General features: G+C 44.4%; 2 protein-coding genes across 7 annotated transcripts in view; both read left to right on the forward strand.

Annotated features, from left to right (window-relative positions):
- Positions 1-3578, forward strand: part of NME9 (NME/NM23 family member 9) — a 37874-nt gene extending 34296 nt beyond the window's left edge. Inside the window, exon 8 of the mRNA XM_073360259.1 lies at positions 1544-3578. The gene's annotated coding sequence lies outside the window, so the exon portion shown is untranslated. The remainder of the gene's footprint in view (positions 1-1543) is intronic.
- A 1617-nt stretch (positions 3579-5195) lies between these two features.
- The window catches only part of VPS8 (VPS8 subunit of CORVET complex), a 225084-nt gene continuing 208083 nt past the window's right edge, over positions 5196-22196 (forward strand). For all 6 annotated transcript variants that reach the window (XM_073360260.1, XM_073360261.1, XM_073360262.1 and 3 more), the window contains exons 1-5: positions 5196-5683; positions 9977-10045; positions 11473-11603; positions 13801-13894; positions 21243-21275. In XM_073360260.1, the coding sequence (XP_073216361.1) occupies positions 5213-5683; positions 9977-10045; positions 11473-11603; positions 13801-13894; positions 21243-21275 (798 nt within the window). In that variant the 5' untranslated portion in view covers positions 5196-5212. The remainder of the gene's footprint in view (positions 5684-9976; positions 10046-11472; positions 11604-13800; positions 13895-21242; positions 21276-22196) is intronic.

A 22196-nucleotide genomic window follows, 5' to 3' on the forward strand; every position in this document is an offset into this window, starting at 1 on the left:
TGCCCCCAGCTCCTCCCCCATCCCCAGTTCCGCCCCCAGCTCCAGCTTCAGCCCAGGCTCCTCTGCTGAGGAAGCCTTGGCTGCACAGTAATGGAGGGGCGCAACTGGAAAAGTTTGCATACCACTGCCCTTGTGGACAGTTATGGGCTAGCCTTCTTCTAGAGGAAATGTCTTCCTAACACACGGCCAGGTAGCATGTACCCAGTGGCATGGCAGTTTAAGATCCCACTTTACCTTTTAATAAATCATATCAAATGTAACTGTAGCTGTTCCTATTAGCCCTATAAATCCTCTTTTGAATCCTACCCAGTTCCAGGCCACTAGAACATGCAGCATCAATGAGCTCCACGTGCTTACTATGCACCACGTAAAGCCATATTTCCTTTTATCACTATTAAAATTTGCTCTGTCAGTTTCATGGACTATCCCCCTGTTCTTCTCTAACAAGAGAGGATGAACAAAGCCACCTTCTCTACTTTCTTCATCCTATTCATTACTCTGTAAGCCTCTATCATAGCCCCTCCTATTTGTCTCCTTTTTTAACCAGTCTTTCCATTTTGCCCCCTGTTCCCGCTACATCCTTCTTCAAATGGGTGACCACAATAGCACACAGCATCCCAGTGAGGGTGTACCAGTGAGCTATATCATGACACTAAAATATTCTCTGTATTATCTTCCATTTCTTGAGCATTTAACATGTTTTGACTGCTGCTTGGCATTAAGCAGAGGTCTTCATCAACCTGTTGTGGCAAGATGGCCAATTTTAGGCTGGTGGGTTCTACACTTTTCTTGGCGGGGAGCTAAGATGCCCCCCTTCGCCCCTGCTCTTGGGTGCCAAGGACCCTACTACTAGCCCAGGAACGTGGTAGAGGAGAGAAGCGGGGGAGGGGGCTGGGTTTGCTCCTCACTCTGAGTCCCAGCCCCTCTGAACCCCTGTTGGTTTCTTACCCTCACCCCCCTTAAGTGGGGTTACCCTCAGTCCTTAGATGCTGGAGGGAAGGGAGTCTCCCTATCCTGCTGGGCAGGGTCTCCCTTACTTCAATTCTCAGGTCTTCCAAATTTTACACCACACCTCCAAGCTCCAATTCTTTCTCCTTCCTCCCCTGTCTGCCTGATGCAAAGGGGGTGGTGGTGGGGGATTAGGTTCCTAACAGGGCCTTAATTGACTGCAGGTGCTCCAATTAACCTGCAGCCACCTTCCCTAGTCTATAGGGAACCACACCTTAATTAGCCTTGAGCTTCTATATTTCCCCTCTAGCACTCTCCCATTGTATCACACTGTTCAGAGTGATGCCCAAGTATTGCCCATAAGTAGGAACAGGTCATTTACTCTCTAGCGTGCATTACTTTGCATTTGTCAGGATTGAATTTCATCTGCACAGAGCAGTGAGAGTATAAGACACTTTCCTTCTACTACACCTTGTTAATTGATGCAAAGACCAAAATTAATCTTGCACTGTTTGGTTGTACAGATCTGTTTGAAGTTGCTATAAGTTGTTTAAATGTTTTTTTTGCACATTATTAATTTTTTTCTCCTTGGTAGATTAATGTGCCCCTAACCTTCTTGGACTGCTCTTTCAATTATCCTACTGAGGCGGAGGAGGAATTTTAGAGATGTCTTTTTGCCTTTTATACATGCTGCTTCTACATACTGTGCTGCTTTTGATCCTCCCTCTGAAGATATTTGCACGCAACTAATGTGTTTATGAACTGGCATTAATGAAGAAATTCAATGTCTGATATTTCTTGCTCTGTTTTTTCTTTGGCACACTACATGTTGGGTCAGATCCTACAGCCTATGCAAGAGCTCTGGAAGACCTCTGAGGCAGTGGAGATAGCATGATTCCCTCTTGCCAGGGAAGCCCAGTGCAGAGAGACTATGCAGGTCTCTAAAGTTCCTCAGAGGTTTTTCTAGTCTTGACTTCCTCTAAGCAGCATAGTGTTGCCCACCACAGCTCTCCCCCCACACAATTGCACTGTGTGGTTGGGTGGAGTCAACAGCTCTGTGACAAAGTGCACTCCCTGTTCAAAACACCAGTGGAGGTCCAGGCAAAGGTGAAAGTAAGCTGGTACGGTCTGGTATGGCATACCAGCAAGAGCCGGTACACAGCTGACTGTACTGGGAGAGCGCAGCTTCTGCAGGCCGGTGATTTAAAGGGCCCTGGGGATTTAAAGGCCCTGCCCCCTGCTCAGGACTCCAGCGTACCAGTAAGTCCTATAAGTTACTTTCAGCCCTGGGTCCAGGAGATGTCACTTCTCTTACCTCCAACAGAAACGCTATGCAAAGGATTGTTATGCAGCTCAGGATCTGGCCCTTTGTCTTTACTAACCTGTGACATGGCAACCCAAAGGGCCTCACCTAGAGAATTCTTTAAAAAACAAAACCAAAGCTTTGCACTCCAAGTGGCTTCCCTGCTTTGCCCGGGGCTGAGTCCAAGCATAAACCACTTGGGTTTATGATGATGCTATCTGTATTGCAATAGCACCAGATGTCCCAGTCATGGACCAGGACCCCCGGTGCAAACACACATCTGTGGATTGTCTATACTAACATTTGCAATCCTGTTTGTTAATTCAGGTTAATTAGCAATCCAGCTCCAGTCTAGACAAACCCTAAGGTCTCTCTACACTCATTTGCATCAAAATAACTTATTGGGTTTTAATTCACACCTTCAGTTATTTCTGTGCAAGTCTGTGTGTGGATGCTTTTATTATGGCACAAAAGCACTGGGAACAAAAATCAAAATCAGGGCACCCTATCTGCTGCTATTTGTGTCCTGGGCAAATGCAGCTCTGTGCTCTCTCATGGACTTTACTTCAGTTCTTGGTTTCCCTTCATCTAACAAATCTCTGGTTATTCTTTGTGAATGGAAACACCTAGCATACACCATCAGTAAGCGGCACCATCCCTGGGGCCTTGCACAGGGAAGCAAATGAAGAGCTACAGCAACATGTGGGACAAGGAGGATGAGGATGTGATCTCTCTCTCTCTCCTAGATGTTTGCATCAAAGAAACTTTCTGACATTACTTTGAATGGAGACAGGCACCACTTCAGCGGCACCCAATGAAGCCCTGTCCCCTTTCTGACTTGGAGCCAGGTTTTCAAGAGAGACCAGAACACGGGTTTCCCAAGGGGAGCAGAGGCCTTTTGAAAGTTAGGGACAATGAAAGTACACATCTAAAATAAACAAACTGATCAAACCAACAGAAAGAGCTAATTCACAAGAGGATAAGGACAGCATGGCACCTGCACACCAGCAGGGGAGAACAACTCAGTCTGGGGTATAAACTTCAAAGAATATATTTCAAAGGTTCACTGCTCCTTAAAAAGAAGGGGAGAGAACCCCTTCGTTCATCATGTAGGGGACTTAGGGAACTCGGAGTCTGTGAATGTTAAGTCTCATGGCCAGAAGGGCTAGAGATACTGGTAGCTTTATGTAAGTGAGAAAAGGGATTGCAACTTGCTAGGATAAAGTTGTAGTCGCTAGAAAGTGGGTTTGGTTTGGAACCAGATGTGTCCCAGATCTCAGATGTATCACTTTAATTGGTGTTCTTTGTTAATAAAATTATTCTTAGTTTTACAATAAATAATTGTAGTGCTATTTTGTTAAAGTGATATGTGCGTCCAGGATGGTGTGTGCTCTGTCTTTCTGGAGGCAGCGAACTTAATTTCTGTAACTGTCCATTGAGAGGGACTGGACACTGAGATATCTCTGCGGAACTGGGGTTCACTACTACCTGCAAGGCAAGATTTAACTGGCAGAGTCTCAAGGGGTTTTCTGGTGAGGTGGACAGACTTGTGTGCTGGAGAGCCGACACATAATCTAGTCTCCAGCAAAGCTAACACTTGCTAAATCAGATGGATAACACAGTGGCTTACAGTTCTGGGTGTCCTGAGCAGAATGACAAAATTTGTGTGTCTGACCAATCCCTGTTCCAAGGTGTGGGCACTGCCTGTTCCCAGTGTGCCATGTGTCTGACTAGCCCAGGCTGCAGGGTGTGGGCACTGCCTGTTCTGAGTGCACTGTGTGGCTGACCAAACACTGGCCTGGGGTGTGGGCACCTTCCATTCCCAGCACACTGCGTCTGATCATCCACTATCCTGGGTTGTGGGTACTACCCATTCCCAGAGCAACATATGTCTGGCTGTTAAACTTGTCAGGCAGGGGACTCTTTGGTTTGTGGAAAGATGAGCCAAAGATGCCATGGCCTGTCCTGCAGCGCATTTTGTGCTTGCAATGCAGCCAGCTACATTGGCAGGGTCTGTAAGGTATCCACTATCTCCAGCAGGGGAATATAGGCCCGGGACAGATCCAAACTAGCTGTCAGTCTGGACCCTGTGTCAGATTTTGTTTTCCTTTGTTTGGTCTGCTCAAACTGCCAGGAGACTGGATCATGGGTGGTCTGACTTAGTGGGCAAAGCAGCAGCCAGGCCTAGTGGGTGGAGAAAGGGTCAGAACCCGAGTTAGAGTCTGCATGTCAGAGCCAAGGCAGCATCTGAATCAGGAATTGAAGCCAGGTCTCAGAACTAAAGTAGGGGTCCAACTACCAGATCCAAGGGCAAGACAGTCAGGAATTGGAAGCTCAGAACTGGGTTATCAGATTCTGAGGCTGCGACAGACAGGCCTGGAACAAGAGCAGGGCAGGGTCTAGGCTGCAGCAGGCCAGAGGAGCATAGGGAGGTATGTATTCTTAGGCAGCCGGCACCCTCGTGCTGGGTTTAAGAACAGACCTGCTGGCTTCCTCAGCCAATCAGGTGGGACAGTCTGTCAAGTGGCCTAGCTGGTGCAGCCCAGCTGTGCTCCTTAGGCCCGCAGGAGAGCAAGGCACAGATGTGCAGCGTCCTGAGCGCTTCACAATTTCTTACCACTCCAAGGCTGTGCAGTATCCTGCCCTGCCTCGGCGCTGCGTGGTGCTTTCCCCCGCGCTGCTTTCTGCGCGGAGGGCTCCCCCACTAGGGCTGGGCACTTTCCTATCCCCCACCCGGCCCTGCACTGCGCAGTGGGGACCCCTCCGCCACCGGGGGAAGGGCAGGAGAGGCGCGTGACTCGGGTCCCGCAGGGTGGCTAGGTCGCAGGAGGCCAGCGAGCCGCAGCTATAGGCGGCGGGCCCTGGCGGTGGGGCGTGACTGTAAGGGGCGGGGAGAGGCGCATGAGCGCTGCTGCTGCAGCAGCTGCTCTCTGCCCACAGAGGAGGCGGGCGCGCGCGCGCATGCGCACTGTGTGTCCACTCCGCGGGATTGGTGCCGGTCGCGGGGTTTCTGGAGCCCGGCCGTCACAGCGGCGCGGCGCCTCTCCTCCCCCCGGGCCCCTCGTGCTGCTGCCTGGGCCGCAGGCACAGCAACCCACCCGGCTCAGACGTTGGCCGGGCCGCGGGCTCTGCTCACCGCCGCGCCGTCTGCGGGCGCGCGTTAGCCAACGTCCCAGCGCGCCCCCTTCGGACGCGGGCTCCGGCGGCCGCCCGGGGCGAGCCTGGGGGAGGCGGCGAGCGCGGTTCGTAGCGGCCGGTCCTTGGCTGGGCGAGGCGCAGGTGCCGGACGAGCTGGAGATGGAGCCCGAGAGCCTCGGCGCGGAGCAGGGCGCCTCTCTCCCGGGGCCCGCCGACGAGCTGGGGACGCTGCTGGGCCAAGATGCCGCGCTGCCGAAGCTGAGCGGCGGGGAGCTGGAGTCCAAAAGTGACCTGGTGAGGCTGGGTTTGTGACTCCCCTGGGGTAACGCTCTGCGTGAGGCGAAGCCTGGGCTCTGGCTGCTGGGGGCACCTGACTGGGTGGGGCCCGTGTAGACGAAGGGAGAGGCAGGAGTCTCCGCTCGGGCTGTGTGTTTACTTCCACTTACATCTGCGGCTTTCGTGTCCCGTAAAAGGTTTGGGTTTGGTCTAAGCCACACGAGTCTTCACAGCTGTTTTATTGACGTGTGTGCGCTTCTAGGGTACTAGCCTGTGCTTTGGGGTTGGCAATGCCAATGTTGTGTTATCCACAGTGGATCCAGGATACTTGAGAGAGGTGGTGAGTGAGGTGATATCTTTGACTGGACCATCTTCTGTTGGGGAACAACTTAAGCTTTCACACCCCACAGAGTGCTTCTTCAGGTCTGGGAAAGGAACTCGGGGTGTCACAACCGCTCGGTACAAAGTGGAACAACAACAGGAGTACTTGTGGCACCTTAGAGACTAACAAATTTATTAGCGCATAAGCTTTCGTGGGCTACAGCTCACTTCATCAGATGTATAGAATGGAACACACACACACACACACGTTGGAAGTTACCATACAGACTGTGAGAGGCTAATTAGTTGAAGATGAGCTATTATCAGCAGGAGAAAAAAACTTTTGTAGTGATAATCAAGATGGCCCATTTAGACAGTTGACCAGAAGGTGTGAGGATACTTAACTTAAGGAAATAGATTCAATATGTGTAATGACCCAGCCACTCCCAGTTTCTATTCAAACCCAAGTTAATGGTATCTAGTTCGCATATTAATTCAAGTGCAGCAGTTTCTCTTTGGAGTCTGTTTTTGTAGCTTTTCTTTTGCAAAATTGCCACCCTTAAATGTTTTACTGAGTGACCAGGGAGGATGAAGTGTTCTCATACCAGTTTTTGAATGTTATGATTCCTGATGTCAGATTTGTGTCCATTTATTCTTTTGCGTAGAGACTGTCTGGTTTGGCCAATGTACATGGCAGAGTGGCATTGCTGGCACATATCACATTGGTAGATGTGCAGGTGAACGAGCCCCTGATGCATTAGCTGCAATAATCGCAATAATAATCGCGATTAGGTCCTATGATGGTGTCACTTGAATAAATATGTGGACAGAGTTGGCATCAGGCTTTGTTGCAAGGATAGGTTCCCGAGTTAGTGTTTTTGTTGTGAGTGGCTGGGTCATATTGAATCTATTTCCTTAAGCATCCTCACTCCTTCTTGTCAACTCCCCCCTCCCCCCCCGAAGTAAGCGCTGCCCTGCACCCTGTCAAGGTTCCTTCCCCACTCTGAACTCTAGGGTAGAGATGTGGGGACCTGCATGAAAGACCCCATAAGCTAATTCTTATCAGCTTAGGTTAAAAACTTCCAAGGTACAAACTTTGCCTTGTCCTTGAACCCTATGCTGCCACCACCAATCGTTTTAAACAAAGAACAGGGAAAGAGCCCACTTGGAGATGTCTTCCCCCAAAATATCCCCCCAAGTCCTACACCCCCTTTTCTGGGGAAGGCTTGATAGGAATCCTCACCAATTGGTACAGGTGAACACAGACCCAAACCCTTGGATCTTAAGAACAATGAAAAATCCATCAGGTTCTTAAAAGAAGAATTTTAATTAAAGAAAAGTTAAAAGAATCACCTCTGTAAAATCAGGATGGTAAATACCTTACAGGGTAATCAGATTCAAAACATAGAGAATCCCTCTAGGTAAAACCTTAAGTTACAAAAAGACACAAAAACAGAAATATACATTCCATCCAGCACAGCTTATTTTATCAGCCATTAAACAAAAGGAAATCTCTAGCATGTTCTAGCTAGATTACTTACTAACTTAACAGGAGTTGTAAGGCTGCATTCCTGATCTGTTCCCGGCAAAAGCATCACACAGACAGACAAACACTTTCAAATCTGGAGGTGGGGGAACAAAGGATCTTGTCCCCTCATTGGTCATTTTGGGTCAGGTGCCAGCGAGGTTATCTTAGCTTCTTAACCCTTTACAGGTGAAAGGGTTTTGCGTCTGTCCAGGAGGGATTTTATAGCACTGTATACAGAAAGGTGGTTACCCTTCCCTTTATTTTTGACACACCCCAACCATCTGCCTAAACCCTGAACTCCCTCCCACACCTGAACTGCTGCTATTGCTTGCCCAAGGGCTGCCTGGCTCAGACAGCCCCGAGCCAGCCCCACTGGCTGCTGAAGAAGTCACGGAAGTAACGGAATCTCTGTTACAGACACGCAGCCTTAATTATGACTTTAGTATGATGAAGTTTAATAATTTTTTTCATTTTATCTTTTAAAATATATTGTTAGTGCTTATATGTAGATGGCAATAGGGAGTGCCAAAGCTGCCGTTTGTACTGGATTGCCAAACTGTTCTTAAAAAATAAATGTAAGAAATGTTACAAATGATTCCATTTCAGTGTACAAACCAATTATCTACAGAGCATAAGTTCAGTTTACTTTCGTTTAATTGTGTTAAGAATTGTTAACATTATATGACCAAGGGGACAGTGTCAACTTGGAAATAACATTTGTCTTAAAACACCATAATTATAAGGAACACTTACAGTAATTAAAGTTTTGAGAGAAATCTCTCTTCAATGTATTGTATTTTGTGCATTTGATAAAGTAGGTATACTCACATTCACTGTTCTGGTGGTGGGCAAAGGGAAAAATGACTAGCTGAAAAGCTCTTTTTAAACATCACCAAGGAAGCAGAAAAAAGTTAAGGATTTAAAATAAATATTAGGCCATACTACTCAAAGTTACTGTCAGAAACTGGAATTTCTTGATGAAAAATTGCTGAGGGTAAAAGTTGATTCAAGAGTGTCTGCCATATTCCCTCTCCTAGGATGTGCCCCAGATGCTGCTGGGCTTTAGATCCCTTCTAGAATAGCTGTGCCCAATGTGTAAAATCAGAATAAGTCTTCCACCTAGTCTGTCTTGTCTATTTAGATTTAAGCTCTTTGGAGTAGGAACTGTCTCTTAGGGCTTGTCTACATGGTGAAATTTTCTGGCATAACTGTACCATTATAATTGTATTGCTGTAGCTATGTCAGTATAACTCCCTATGTGGACATTAATTCTGGAGTGAGCATTCACATGAAGAGTTGTCAGTACAACTATAGTGATAGAAATATACTGGTATAACTATAGGGCAGAGGTTCCCAAACTTTCTTATTGTGTACCCCCTTCCAGATCTGCCATCGTACCCCTGCCCTTCTCATCATTGATGCTTTGTTCTTCTTAACACTACCTGTCTTTAGCCATCTGTCCATATTCCACTGTTATGTACAGGTAGTTATAGCCCGACATATACAACTGAAAAAAACCACCCTGAATAAGTTCTGAGCTCAGGCTGGACATTTGCTGGGCAACTGAATCCATGCTGTACGGTGATTGGAGGTGAGGACTCTGTACTTCAGCGTCTCTGTGTTCTTATTGGTACATCTTGAAGTAAATTAACTACGGTATTTAATACAACAAATTCCCACAGAGTTTTAAAGCTTCGTCTGAGTAGCCTATTATGAAAATACAATAAATAAAATCCACCGTTACACAATTTCTTTCATGTACTCCCCAGAGATGTCTCGCATACCCCCAGAGGTATGCATATCACAGTTTGGGAACACCTGCTTTAGTGTGTGAGCAATACCTAACACAACAGGGGCATGATCTAAGTTGGAGCCTCGAGATACAGTAGAATCCCTAGTTTACAAACTAAGTAGTTTTTGAGGAGTTAATGAAATAGAAAAGCTGCTAATTGAACCTCTTAAATATAGTAGGTATGGCACACTGGATTGCTTTCTTGTCCTTCAGACCACTGCAAAGCAATTTTGAGTGCATTGAAGGCATCTGAATGTGAAGGTAGAGTAGAACTTCAAAGTTATGAACACCTTGGGAATGGAGGTTCGTAATTCTGAACAAAACGTTTTGGTGGTTCTTTCAAAAGTTTACAACTGAACATTGACTTACTATAGCTTTAAAACTTTGCAGAAGAGAAAATGCTGCCTTCTGTTTATTTTTTTGTTTAGTAGTTTAACACAGTACTGTATTTGGTTTTTTTTGGGTCTCTGCTGCTGCCTGATTGTATGCTTCTGGTTCCAACTGAAGTGTGTGATTGACTGGTCAGTTTGTAACCTGAAATTCTACTGTACATCATGCTCCAGTCTGTCTTCAGAAAGTTGTGAAGTACATTCTGGGTCTGTGTAAAAATGTGTTTGGAAGGTGGAATAAAGAGGCTAAACTCAATCTGTTGTTTTTCTTTTTTATTTAGATAGATGACAAAGAGTTTGATATTCCCCAGGTTGATACCCCTCCAACACTGGAAAGCATATTAAATGAGGTGAGTACCTTTTTAAGAGTTAAGAAACCCAGTCATATACTGTAGTGTTCCAAAATATTGAAACAAACAGAATTGTTCATATTAATAAATTCTCTCTAAATTACAATGAAATTGAATATTTTGTCTTTCTGTGGTTGTCAAAATACACAAACTGTGTAGTAATTACTCTGAACCCAGTGTGATGCACTTAGATTTTGTGTTTTCTACTCAGATGATGCCATCTTATATTTCTAAGATACTTGTATTTTTAGAAAATATTTACAGGTAGGTAGAAACACAATTGGGCATACTTGTGAATAGATACGTAGTCACAGAACACTAGGTATGTAGGTAAATGTTATAAATGGATAAATACAGTTTGATGCAATATTGTGTTGTCATTTGATACAGAGACTACTCTTGTAGTATTGTTATATCTAGGCACCAAAATATTGTTTGTGTGCTCTCTGTGTATATGCATAGTGTGTATATATGGTGGCATGTATTATACATCAGTGCATGTTGCAGCAGTTAATTGGGTGAGTAGGGCAGGTTCATTTATATCCGTGAATTTTTGTGTGTTGTTTTTCAGTATATAGATTCCCACACAAATAACTTTGGGAATGGTAAGGTTGTTACAATCTTTCTTCCTCTCCCTTACAAGAGCAAGAGTCTTTATATATAAAAACAATCCCCCCCCACCTTCAAATATTAAAAAATGGAGCAACATCATGTTTCCTGAAGGTCTAGAGCCAAGGCATACGCTGAGACTTACTTTTAGGTAATTTTGTTTTTACTGTGGATCTCTGTAGTGCCTCTGGCCTTACTTTGACACACAGCTCCCTAGATTTATCCTCAAGATCTGTGGCTCAGTTTGGTTTAGTGTTTTGTTTTTATGTACTTAAATTAGTAGGTTTTATGGCCAGAAGGGAGCATTATGATGATCTAATCTAATCTGCTATATGATATAAGCCAGAGAATTTCACCCAGTGATCCATGCATGAAACCCTATAGCTTTTGGTTGAACTAGTGCAAGTCTTCTAGAAAACTGCCCATTCTTGATATTAAGACTACAAGTGGTTGAGAATTTACCGTGCCCCTTAATAATCTGTTCCAGTCTTAATTATTTACCTTTAAGAATTGGCTTCTTATTTCCACTTTGAACATTGACTGCACGTTCTAGACTCTGGCCCCTACATCTTCTGAGAGTCAGTCCCTGTCAGACTCCAGCAGTGGGGATCTCCACTAGTAACACAAGTACTCCAAGAAAAACTGGTTACCCCTTGTAACTGGCATCTTTCTGGATGGTTGTTTATAAAGCACTGTGGCTCCCTATATGTTCTAAGTGCAAGGAAGCGTGACCTTGGCATCAACAGCCTGAGAACTCCATTAGAGGTGACTCATCTGTTTTGTCTGTCATGTTTACCAAATTGTTGCTTTTCTTTCAGACTGATGATGAAGAGGAGTCTTTCGTTCTTGAGGATCCCTCTCTTTTAAACATTGATAATATTGACACTCACTCCTATGACACATCTTCCTTGGCAAGCTCGGACAGTGGGGACAGGACGCACTCGAAAAGGTAACTGATAAGTTGGGCAGTTCTAAATCTCAAAGATGGTGTCAGAAAGATGTGTGTCATGAGTATTGGAACTGATTTATCATATTTCACTGAGCACCACACAACTATATTTTCTGACCTACACTCAAGTCTATTCAATCCATGGGATTAGTATGAGATCCAATGGGACAAGCTAGCAGGTATTGAATTGTAAACTAGAAATGTGGTCTACTATTCAAAAGACATTTAGAACAATACCAAGCAAAGAACCACCCAAACTTCTGTGTTGAAATATTTTTCATATAAAAGAACCAGTTTTCTCAATAAAAACCTAATCTTTTTGTTATCTTATTGGGGGGAAAAACCCACCATTAAGAGGAAAATCCCTCAATATACTTTTTGTAAACTCTGATAGGATCAAACCCCAGTGCAGGTGTTAAAAATGGATGATGTGGACAAAGAAAAGTAATTCTGCCACGGGCTACTTCTTCCTAAAGGATCCACTAGACAGAAAGATAGACATTTTGCACCATGGCTCTTTATATGCTGCAGTGGGCTGTGAAAACTTGCAGAACTGTGTACCAGAATCTAGACTTTCATGGCTTATTTTAAATTTAAAAAATTATCTATTGTGATTGTAAAGAAAACCTTCCAAATGTGAACAGTGTAATTGATGAATTTGTGTGTAGACATCCAGAAACAGTGTTTTTTGAGAGTATGTGAACTGTTCCCTCTCTTTAGTGGAGTGTTAACTTAATCACGGTTTAGAGGGCAACATTGTATTGTTGATTATTTAACCAATTTAACGGCTGATTATTTGTACCAGATGTTCTAGCCCCACAATCCCAAACCACTCCTGGTTCCTTCTCTGGGGCCAAAAGTTCCAGCTGCCCCCTGAAAATTTGCACAGTGCAGTGGTTATTAATATAAGATTAGATGAAAAATGATTGGGGCAAAATAAAATGATTTGAATGTAAAGTCAAATAAGATACAATGACATACTGGCTATTTTCATAGGTTAAAAACAAGTTTTTATCAAATTCAGTTTGCCTGAAGTGTTGAAGTAGTATTTCCAGTTTGCTGTACAGAAGTACTGCAGAAACCACAAGGCCTTGCTGCAGGCTTTAGGCCAAGCTAACTTCAGGGTACGTGGTCTTTGACAATAGCCATAAGCCATACTAAAAAAACATAGGCACCTATTTTTTGAAAATCTTAACAAAGTCCACATGTGAGGTCCTAAATGTGTGTCCTCACTCAGAAGTGCTGAGCACCCAGGAGTTCTCAAAGGCCATTTTTGAAAATCTGTGTATATGTAGGAATTTACAGTTAATTTATAGCATCACAATGAGGCCCTGTGTCAGTGGGGCTTTATTAGTACATTATATTGTATATACAGTAACACTTTAATAAAATATGCTTGAATTCGTTTATGGGGAAAAATAAGTTTCCAGTTTTACTGTTCTTGGCTGATTTAAAAACATTGTTAACTTTCAAATCAAATGAAACTGTTCAACCTAAGAGTTCAATTAAATTTTAAAATCTGTGTTAATGCATAACACCTATAGTTAAGATTGCCTGGCTGTCCCTATTCTAATGGGCCATGTTCAGCTCCTTGTAATTTCTCAAACTTTCACTTTTCAGGCTGAAACTTTCCATATCTAATCTCTGCCCAAGGGTGGTGGTGATTAAATAAAAATGAGCAGGAACATTTCAGCCATTTTCAAATATGAAGTGTGAAAATAATCATTTGCAACCTTTTATTAATAGTTCTGATGTTTCAGTGTTTGGCGAGGAAATCATTTGAATTGGAGAGAATTCTTAAAAGCCTGAAAATGATCTTTTTGGAGGGCTGTTAATATTTGGTCAAATTGAAGGGTTAACAAAAAGACAAAGCAGACACACTAACTTTTTAACAAGGCAGGTTTTGTATTAAAAATCTCTTTCCCTTTGGTTTTGTGCCTGTGTGCATCAGAAAGTTGAATGGATTTCTCACTTGACATACAAGTGCTTGTGGAATCTGTCTGACAAAGTGGGTACAATTCAAGGCAGGGGCCCAAACCTCACTCCATATCATTTGTGAAAATATGTTCCTGCCTCTCTCATTGCATGGTTTGGATAGTGTGTGGTGAATGAGGTGATTGCAACTGTTAGTAACTTTTTCCTATAAACTCAGATGGTAGGATTTATTCTGGACTAACAACGTTTTTACTCTTCTTAGAAAGAAAAAACTCCCTGATTCTTTCTCTCTTCATGGATCGGTTGTCCGTCTTTCTCTTCTGAAAGGAATTTCTGCCCAAATAGTATCTGCTGCAGTAAGTGTCTTATTCATTACAATGAACAGGAATGAGAATATAAATTGGTAAATAAAAACAGTAGCTACTCTGGTAAGAAGTGTGTAGAGTTCTACTTCATCAGTTTCACACTGACAGGTTTCAGAGTAACAGCCGTGTTAGTCTGTATTCGCAAAAAGAAAAGGAGTACTTGTGGCACCTTAGAGACTAACCGATTTATCTGAGCATAAGCTTTCGTGAGCTACAGCTCACTTCATCGGATGCATCATCCGACGAAGTGAGCTGTAGCTCACGAAAGCTTATGCTCAAATAAATCGGTTAGTCTCTAAGGTGCCACAAGTACTCCTTTTCTAGTTTCACACTGTGCGCTCTTAGCTTCAAGTAATATTCTGTACCTCTGAGCTTAATGAAGAGGCAAAGGAGTGGTGCATTGAGTCAGGAAAGCTGGTTTCTCGCAGTGCTCATCCACAGCCTCTGGAAGGAAAGTGAGTCCCAAAGGAAATGGCTGTTAAAGAATTCATCTCAAAGAAAAAGTTCAATGAAATATAAACCTGTGTGTTCCAGTCCAGTCTAATCACTACATCTAGTTATAAAGAAAAGTAAATGGCTAAAGTATTCTTAAATAAAGACAGATCAGAGGGAACTCCCCCATGACAATAGTAATGATATGAAGACTGAAAATATCACCTTTTCATTAGGAAAAAAGTTTATGAACCACTGAAGGGGAAGGGGTAACTTTTCTTGAAATCTCTGATTAACTAAATAGTAGGAAAGCAAGCTGTTGTGCTAACCAAATAGACTTGCCTTGCTGTTCTGAAACGTACTTAGAATGTTTTCTGCCAAAAAAAAAAAGATTCTTTCAGCACTATTTTGCTTCATTAAATGGATGATGATACTGAATCAGCTTATGGTCTGACTGATCCCTGCCCTTATAAGCCTCATTGGCTATAATGCATGCATCCACTTTTTTACAGTCTTAGTCAGATGGACTATATTAACTCTGACCTCAGTCTTGCCACATAAAACACAGTATGACTGTACTGCTACACTGACCCAGAGGAAGTGTCTGTCTGAGATCAGAGTTAAAGCTGCTTGTTTTTGTGGGTTTGAATGTATGCCAAGTGGGATGCTATATATTGGAAATAAAAGGGAGTTTTGTTTTGGTCATGACTGTCATGCTGTCTGGAATGGCTCATAACTGTGAGTGCCTGCCTCAGGGCAGACTGTAAAAAGCAAGGCAGACACCCCAGACTGGTAGTATCTGTAATTAGATCTCACCAATCAAGTACCAAATGTGAACTCCCAAAGTACTTCAGCAGTTTTATAAGGGAATCGCAGACAGTCCTGTTAGACGCTCCAGTCTATCGTGCCACCAAGGCAAGTAGTGCTATGTGATAAATGGTCACTTACCTGGAATATTTGTGATTTTTGGTGTTACTCTCAAGAGACCAGTCACCCAGGTAGATTTACATCCCAGGTCTCACACCAAAAGCAATGCTGGCAGCCAGTTCTATAGTATGCTAACTAAAGGTTTATTAGCTAAGAAAAAGGAATGAGAGTTACTGAGAGGTTAAAGCAGGTAAAAATATGTACAGATGAGTTGCAGTCTAATTCCAAATGACAGTAAAGATGTAGTAATCTGCAGAGAGAAAGGAGCATGTTTTGCATTTTTGATCATCACACACTGACTGATTGCCTTCAATGCACAAGAATTAGCACATTCCTGTTAGTTCTTAATTTGGATTACACAAGGCTTCTTTCTTATTTGATGGGTTATTTAGTTACAAGAATATATACAATATAAATGTTTGCTATTACATTATAACAGGATTCAGATAAGTGAAAACAATGCATGTAATATCCAATTAGTTTTTTTGAAGTTTAAACACCAAATGCATTCTTATGCATTTAACTATCACTTCTGTATTAGTATAAATACAAGTGAATTGGCTAGCTTCCAGCTGTGAGTTTGACAGTTCTCAGCTGATGCCTAGGCTTTCGCATGATCTGGCACCTGGTTTGCCAGTGTTAGTGATGAGCTAGAGTGCATTGAGGTAGCAAGATTTAATTTTGTGGTAAAATATGTTAGTAATTATCCACACAGATTCTACTCCTGGTGCATGTACACCCCATGTGCATGAAATCAGTTTAAAAAAAAAAAGGAATGTCGGCTGTGGCTGCTCCCTTGTGCCCTCCCGGCCACTGAAGCCGAGGACATAAGTGGTAAGGCAGCTGTAATTGTCACTCAGTTCCATCGTGCCATGGGTGGTAAGAAGAAACACTAGTACTGTCTGTGTCTTCGAGCAACAGTTTCTCCTGTCTCACTTGTGAACTCGTTTAGCTTTCTTAAACTTTGGTTTTTATTTATTTTTGTTCATCTTGGTGACTTTCAAGTCTCCCATCTTTAATACCTGCCCCTCATGCAACTCCACTGTGCCCACTAATGATGTGCACTGCAGATGTCTCACCTGCCTGGGAGAGGGACACAACATAGCATTGCTTGATATGCTAAAAAGATCCTCAAGAACAGAGAGACAAGGCTGCGTTATTCTTGATGGAGATGTCCATGCAACCCCAGTCTATTGTCCCCAAGAAGCCTGGGAAAGCTCAACTGCTCCTGTTCTCAGCGCTGGCTAGCTGTGGTACCACCTCTACGTCTCCTGCATTCTCCTCCCACAGATGGCATTCAGGCACCAGGGAGAGGAGAAAAGAAGCACCACTGCAGTCAGGACGTCAGATGCAAATTTGCCGTCCTTCATTGAGTATGAGACTCAGATCTTCTCAAGCTCCCTCTGCTAGGAAGTGCAGCCTCGAGCCCTGTCCTGGTGCGTTGGCATCAACGACGACTCCATTCCAAAAGGACTGCGGTGCTTCTGGCATGGCGTCTGCACTATGTGCTCTAGCACCAAGACCCTTGGTGACTACCACCTACCACATCACTGAGCACTTCCTTGGCACTGCTGTCCACTTGGTACCAAACATCCTGGTATTGGTGGAACTTTTCATCAGTCTGGTACCAGTCTCCTCTCTTGGACCATTTTGAGAGACGTCTTGAATCAGCTGTCTACTTTGGCTTTGTTCCATCTGGTACCGTGCAGACCTGATAGCCTGGACAGGACTGCCTCTCTCTGGAGGAGACCTATGTCTGCTTGTCCTCACTTGAATGCACTGGAGGCTCCTCTACCTCCAGATCCCGATCTCCTCCCTGGGTGAGACAGTGGGCATTTAGTGGACAGCCCAGAGAGTACTATAAAGATGAACATAGTAGATTCCAAAGAGCATCTTCGTCACAATATCCTCTACAGTTTAACAACTCTGGCCATTATTGGCCTCCCTTGGGCATGAACTCCTACTCTGGAAGAGACCCACTTCTTTTGTTTCTCAACCAATACCCCCTTCTCTGAGGAAACAATTTTAGCCTCCTCTAACTGCTCCACTTTCCCAAACACAGCGGAGGAGTACTTCAGTTGGAAAGACCAACTTTCTCCTGTCCAGGAACCACCAACCTCCTCAACAAGCTTCCTTGGCTCTGGGTGAAGCTGTTAACGTATCTTCTTCAGTCTCACAAGATGAGTTTAAAATTTTCCAGGATCTCCTCAAAGTTCTCAGCAATCCTTTTGGACATTCTATCTGAGATAATTCAGGAAGAAAAAAGGTAAATTTTTGGATGTTATCCACATTGCAAGGTGGGCTGAATAGCAATGCTCAAAAATGAGGGTGATCTTTTGCTGGTGAAGGAGATCTGGCATACTCCCACCTTCATTCCACCTACCTCAAAGCAGATAGGAAATGCTAGCCCCCCTGTGAGGGGATTTGAGGGTTTCTTCCAACACCTGACACCTGACTACTGGTGGTCCAGGAGAAATCTAAACAAGAGGGAGCTCCGCCCCCAAAAGTGTACCTGTTTGGCCACAATGTCTATTCTTGTCAGCCTCCAGTTGAGGGTGGCTAATTATCAAGTTTTGCTTTCAAAGCTTGATTTTTTTAAATTTTCTTTTCCTCCTTTGGGAGCGATTCTCAAACCTCCTGAACAATTTGCCACAGGAGAACACTAGGAGGAGTGAAGACCTTGATGGTAGAGGTGTAGCTGGCCACCAGGACCTGCTTGGATATGGTGGCAGAGACCATGGCATCTGGCATTGCCATGAGACCTGCTTCCTGGGTCCAGACACCTGAAATCCAATGGGAAGTCAAAACCACAAGAGGACCTCCTGTTTTGAGGTTACCGATCTTCTCCATCCCCCCCAACCCTACAGACAACACATCAGTCTTAAGTGCACTAAGGCAACTCTTCAACCATTGGGCCTTTGTGTTCCCACATTGTGTTTTTACATCACAGAGAAATCAGCAAATCCAAGTCAGTCCTACACATAACAGTTTTCTGAGCCTCCATGCAAGAGACAGAGGTTCCACAGACATTGCTCAATCCTCCTCCATCCCACGTGCTGCACCTCCTTAAAGAACTGGTTTTGATGTGAGTGTTGAGAGCCTGGCAGAACGTTTTATGGTTCGTCCTTTCCCCATCCACCCCTTTTGAGAACCTTCTTCCTGAGGAACTAGATGAGAATAACCTCAGACCTGTGGGTCCTCAAGGTAGTTAGTCAAGGGTATTCCATTCAGTTTCTGCCTACCCCCTTCCCCATCTCCTTTCAGGGAATGCTCTCACGAGTGTCCTTTTTTTGGAACAGAAAGTGAACTCCTTAATATGACTTGGAGCTGTGGAGGAAGTACTTTTGGAATTAAAAAGAAGAGGCTTCTTTGGAATGAAAAAGTAGTGGGAATAGAAGAAGAGGGGTTGAATTTCCATCCTCTACCTTGGACATCTCCATGTCTCCGTCCGACATTTCAGATTCCATATGGTTACTTTAGCTGCTGTATTCCCCTCCCTGGATCCATTGGACTGGTTTGTGGCTCTCTATCTTTCACATCTCCATTCACCAAGCTCAGATTTTTGGTTGGGACCTGTCAGTGCCAGTACAAGGAGTTACTGCCTTTTGGCCTCTCAACATTTGCCTCTGTCCATCGCCGCCCTCCCCCAGTCCCGTCTTCACAAAGGAGTAGCTGCCCCTCTGTGCAGACTGGGAGTACAAATGTAAGTATGTCCTTACCTGTAAAATTGGCTTGTTCAGGGATTCAAAAAGTCAAAAACTTCATTTATGCAGTCCTTTGTTTCTTCAGCTCCCTGAGTCTCAGGGTCAACAGGGACAAGCCTTCTGTGACCCTGACCTAATCTATACAGTTTATCTGGGCTCCAGTGGACTGCAAGTCTGCAAGAGCTTATCAAATGAATAGTGCTTTCCAACCATGGCAGATTCTATCAACCAGCTCTGCAAGTACCCTAGAACACCAGCGAAGTCGTGTCTTAAACTCATGGGATGTATGGAAGTGTGTATTTATGTTGCACAGCATCTTCACCTCTAGCTGCTAGAAAGCTGGTTGAAATCCATATATATCCACCCAGAAAATGCGGCATGGACCAGCTTATCACTGTCCCTGTAGAAGTCCCCATCTTTTTAAAACTGGTGTACAGATCCGTTCCAGTCTCTCTCTGTTGCCACCAAGATAGTAATAACAGGTGCTTCCATTTTGTAGCGGGGAGCTATTTTGGCCATTTAAAAGCCCAAGGAAAAGTATGACTGTTTGAGAGCTTGCCGCATATGAACGTATGGAGTTCAGGGCAATGTGACTCACCTGCAAGGCTTTCTTTCCTCTTCTCTAATGTCTCCCTGTCCATGTAGTCACTGATGACACCACTGTGAATTACTACACCAACATGCAGGGAGGGGCAAAGTTATCTCCACTCTGCCAGGAAGTGTTGCATCTGTTGGAATGGTGCTTAGTCCACCAAATCACATGAGTCTATTCCCCTTCCTGGACTGTGAAACACCTTTGCAGATTGTCTCAACAGGACTTCTGAAAGAGTTACTAACGGTTCCTCAGCAATTCTGTTATACACAGCATCTTTCTGAAGTTGGGATAGCTGTTGATGGGTCTATTTATGATGTATAAGAACAGCAAGTGTTGGGCATTCTGCTCTTGGGGGTACGGAGTAGGCCCAGGTTTGCAGATGGGTGCATTTCTCCTCCCATGGCTCCTCTGTACTTTAGTGCATGTTCACACAATCCTCAGAGTTCTCAAGAAACTCGGGCAGGACTTGGACTGTGTCATCTTGATAGTCCCAGCAAGACCCAGACAGTTTTGGTTCTCAGGTGAACTTTTGTGGACCCACCCATAACCCTACCTTTCCTTCCCAACATACTTTCTCAAAATAAGGGCCGGTTACTGTACCTGAACCTGGCTTCACTGCATCTGACTGTGTGGATGCTGGCTGGATTAACCCCCCCTAGAGAGAGACCGTTCATCTGAGGTCTAGGAGGTCTTCCTACAGAGCAGGAAGCCCTCTACCAGACTCACTTGTGCTGCAAAGTGGAAAAGATTTTCCATCTGGGCTTGATTAGGGTACACGTGGTGGCCATCTTTGCAGATTACTCATAGGTGCAGGGTTACGTTATGTATGTTCACCCTATGGTATCAAAATTTCTCAAGGGTCTCCCACATTTTCACCCCAGTCTAGGAGACTCCCCCTTTCTGGGATTGTGACTTGGTTCTAACTGGTCTGTTGGGGTACCCTCTTTGAACCGATGGCAGCCTGCTCTCTGTACCTTATGTCCACACAGATGCCATGATCTGCTCTACATCCCTGCTAATCAGGGTCCCGCTTTCTGGGATTCTTATTGGCAAAGGAACTGAGTTGTGATTGAGGCTGCCCTGCCTTTTAAGGATATTGTTATTAAAAAAAGAAAAATACAATCTCGCATGCATGGGGCAGATGTGCACCACGAGTAGAATCGGTATGGACAATCCATCTCAAAGAACCATAGGGTAAGTAACGGTTCTTTTCATTTAGTTTTGTTTGAATCTTAATGCTGGTGCAGCTGGTGATTTCTCGACTTCTGTTAAATTGCATTAATAAGAAATGCAGTTGAGCAATCTTAACTGAAAGTGAATATTTTTCATGTGGCAGGCTAAAGCTAATTGTGTATCTCGATCTTTTTTCTTTGGAGTGGGTGCAAATAACCCTCTTCACTTTGGGGGGTTTAAATTTCCCATAGAATCATGGGGTTCTGTACCTATTCCCACAGCTTCGCTCCTGCCTTCTGTGGGACAGTTCCACAGGCAGGACCACACAATGCTGCTGGCGTAGTCTCCTCATTGTCGTGTTGGTGCTGCTATTGGAGCACTGTGTGTATGAGACGCAGCACAGAGCGATTCTCCAAAAGTGCAGCTGTACTGACTGAACAGAAATGTACACAGGGAAGGAGCCCTGCCTCCTTTTACTTTATTAATAATGACTTTTCTGTCACTGTAGGACAAAGTGGATGCTGGTTTACCTACTGCAATAGTAAGTACTGAAAGAACTGTAAAGTACAGTATAGTAAAACGTCCTGTTACATCTGTGGTCCATCCCTCATACTCCATAGTGCAGTATTGAAACTTTGACGTTTTCATCCTATGCCTTCTCCCAGAAGGTGGCATTGATTCACACTCAGAATCTTAAGCATGCAGGGCAGAAGGAGTAGCCTGAGACACCTCACTTATTGCAGTGGAGTTCTACCCTCTTCCCTCACCCCCACTATTGTCACGTTGAGGGCAATGTCATTTGGGAAGCTTCTGTTGATCACCTGTCCCACAACTTTCTACCTTTTTTCAGACCATGACCAAGGCTCATTAGGCTATGGCTACACTACCGAGCTTACAGTGGCGCTGCTGCTTGTGCAGACGCTCTAAGCTGATTGGAGAGAGCTCTCTCGCCAACATAGCGCTGTCCACACCGGTGCTTAGGTCTGCGTAACTTACGTTGCTCAGGGGGGTGGTTTATACGGCTTAAGCTGTAGTGTATACGTGAACTTAGGCACTAATATTTTCCCATTGTATGTGAGGTAAAAGATTGGCAAATGTCAATGCCAAGTTTCCCTTGATATATCCTCCTTACCAGTCGTCATTTAGACAGAAATAAATAATTAGGGCTACGATTTTGTCTTGGATATTTTTAGTAAAAATCAGGGACAGGTCATGGACAATAAATCAATCAGTCACGAAGGTTGTGACCTGTCCTTGACGTTTACTAAAACATCCCTGACAAAATGAGGAGAGAGGAGGGTCCAGCACCCTGTCGCACTCCCCCGCCCCCGCTGTAGTGACTGGGAGCTCCAGGGACCCTGTTGCCCAGTGGCTGGGAGCTGGGAGAGGGGTCCCCCTCCAGGGTTGGAGCTGGGCGGGATCATCGCAGTTAGGGAGCTGTAAAATTGTATTTTAATAGCAG

This window comes from Lepidochelys kempii, chromosome 9 (assembly GCF_965140265.1).
Source record: "Lepidochelys kempii isolate rLepKem1 chromosome 9, rLepKem1.hap2, whole genome shotgun sequence".
Classification (NCBI taxonomy): Eukaryota; Metazoa; Chordata; order Testudines; family Cheloniidae; genus Lepidochelys; species Lepidochelys kempii.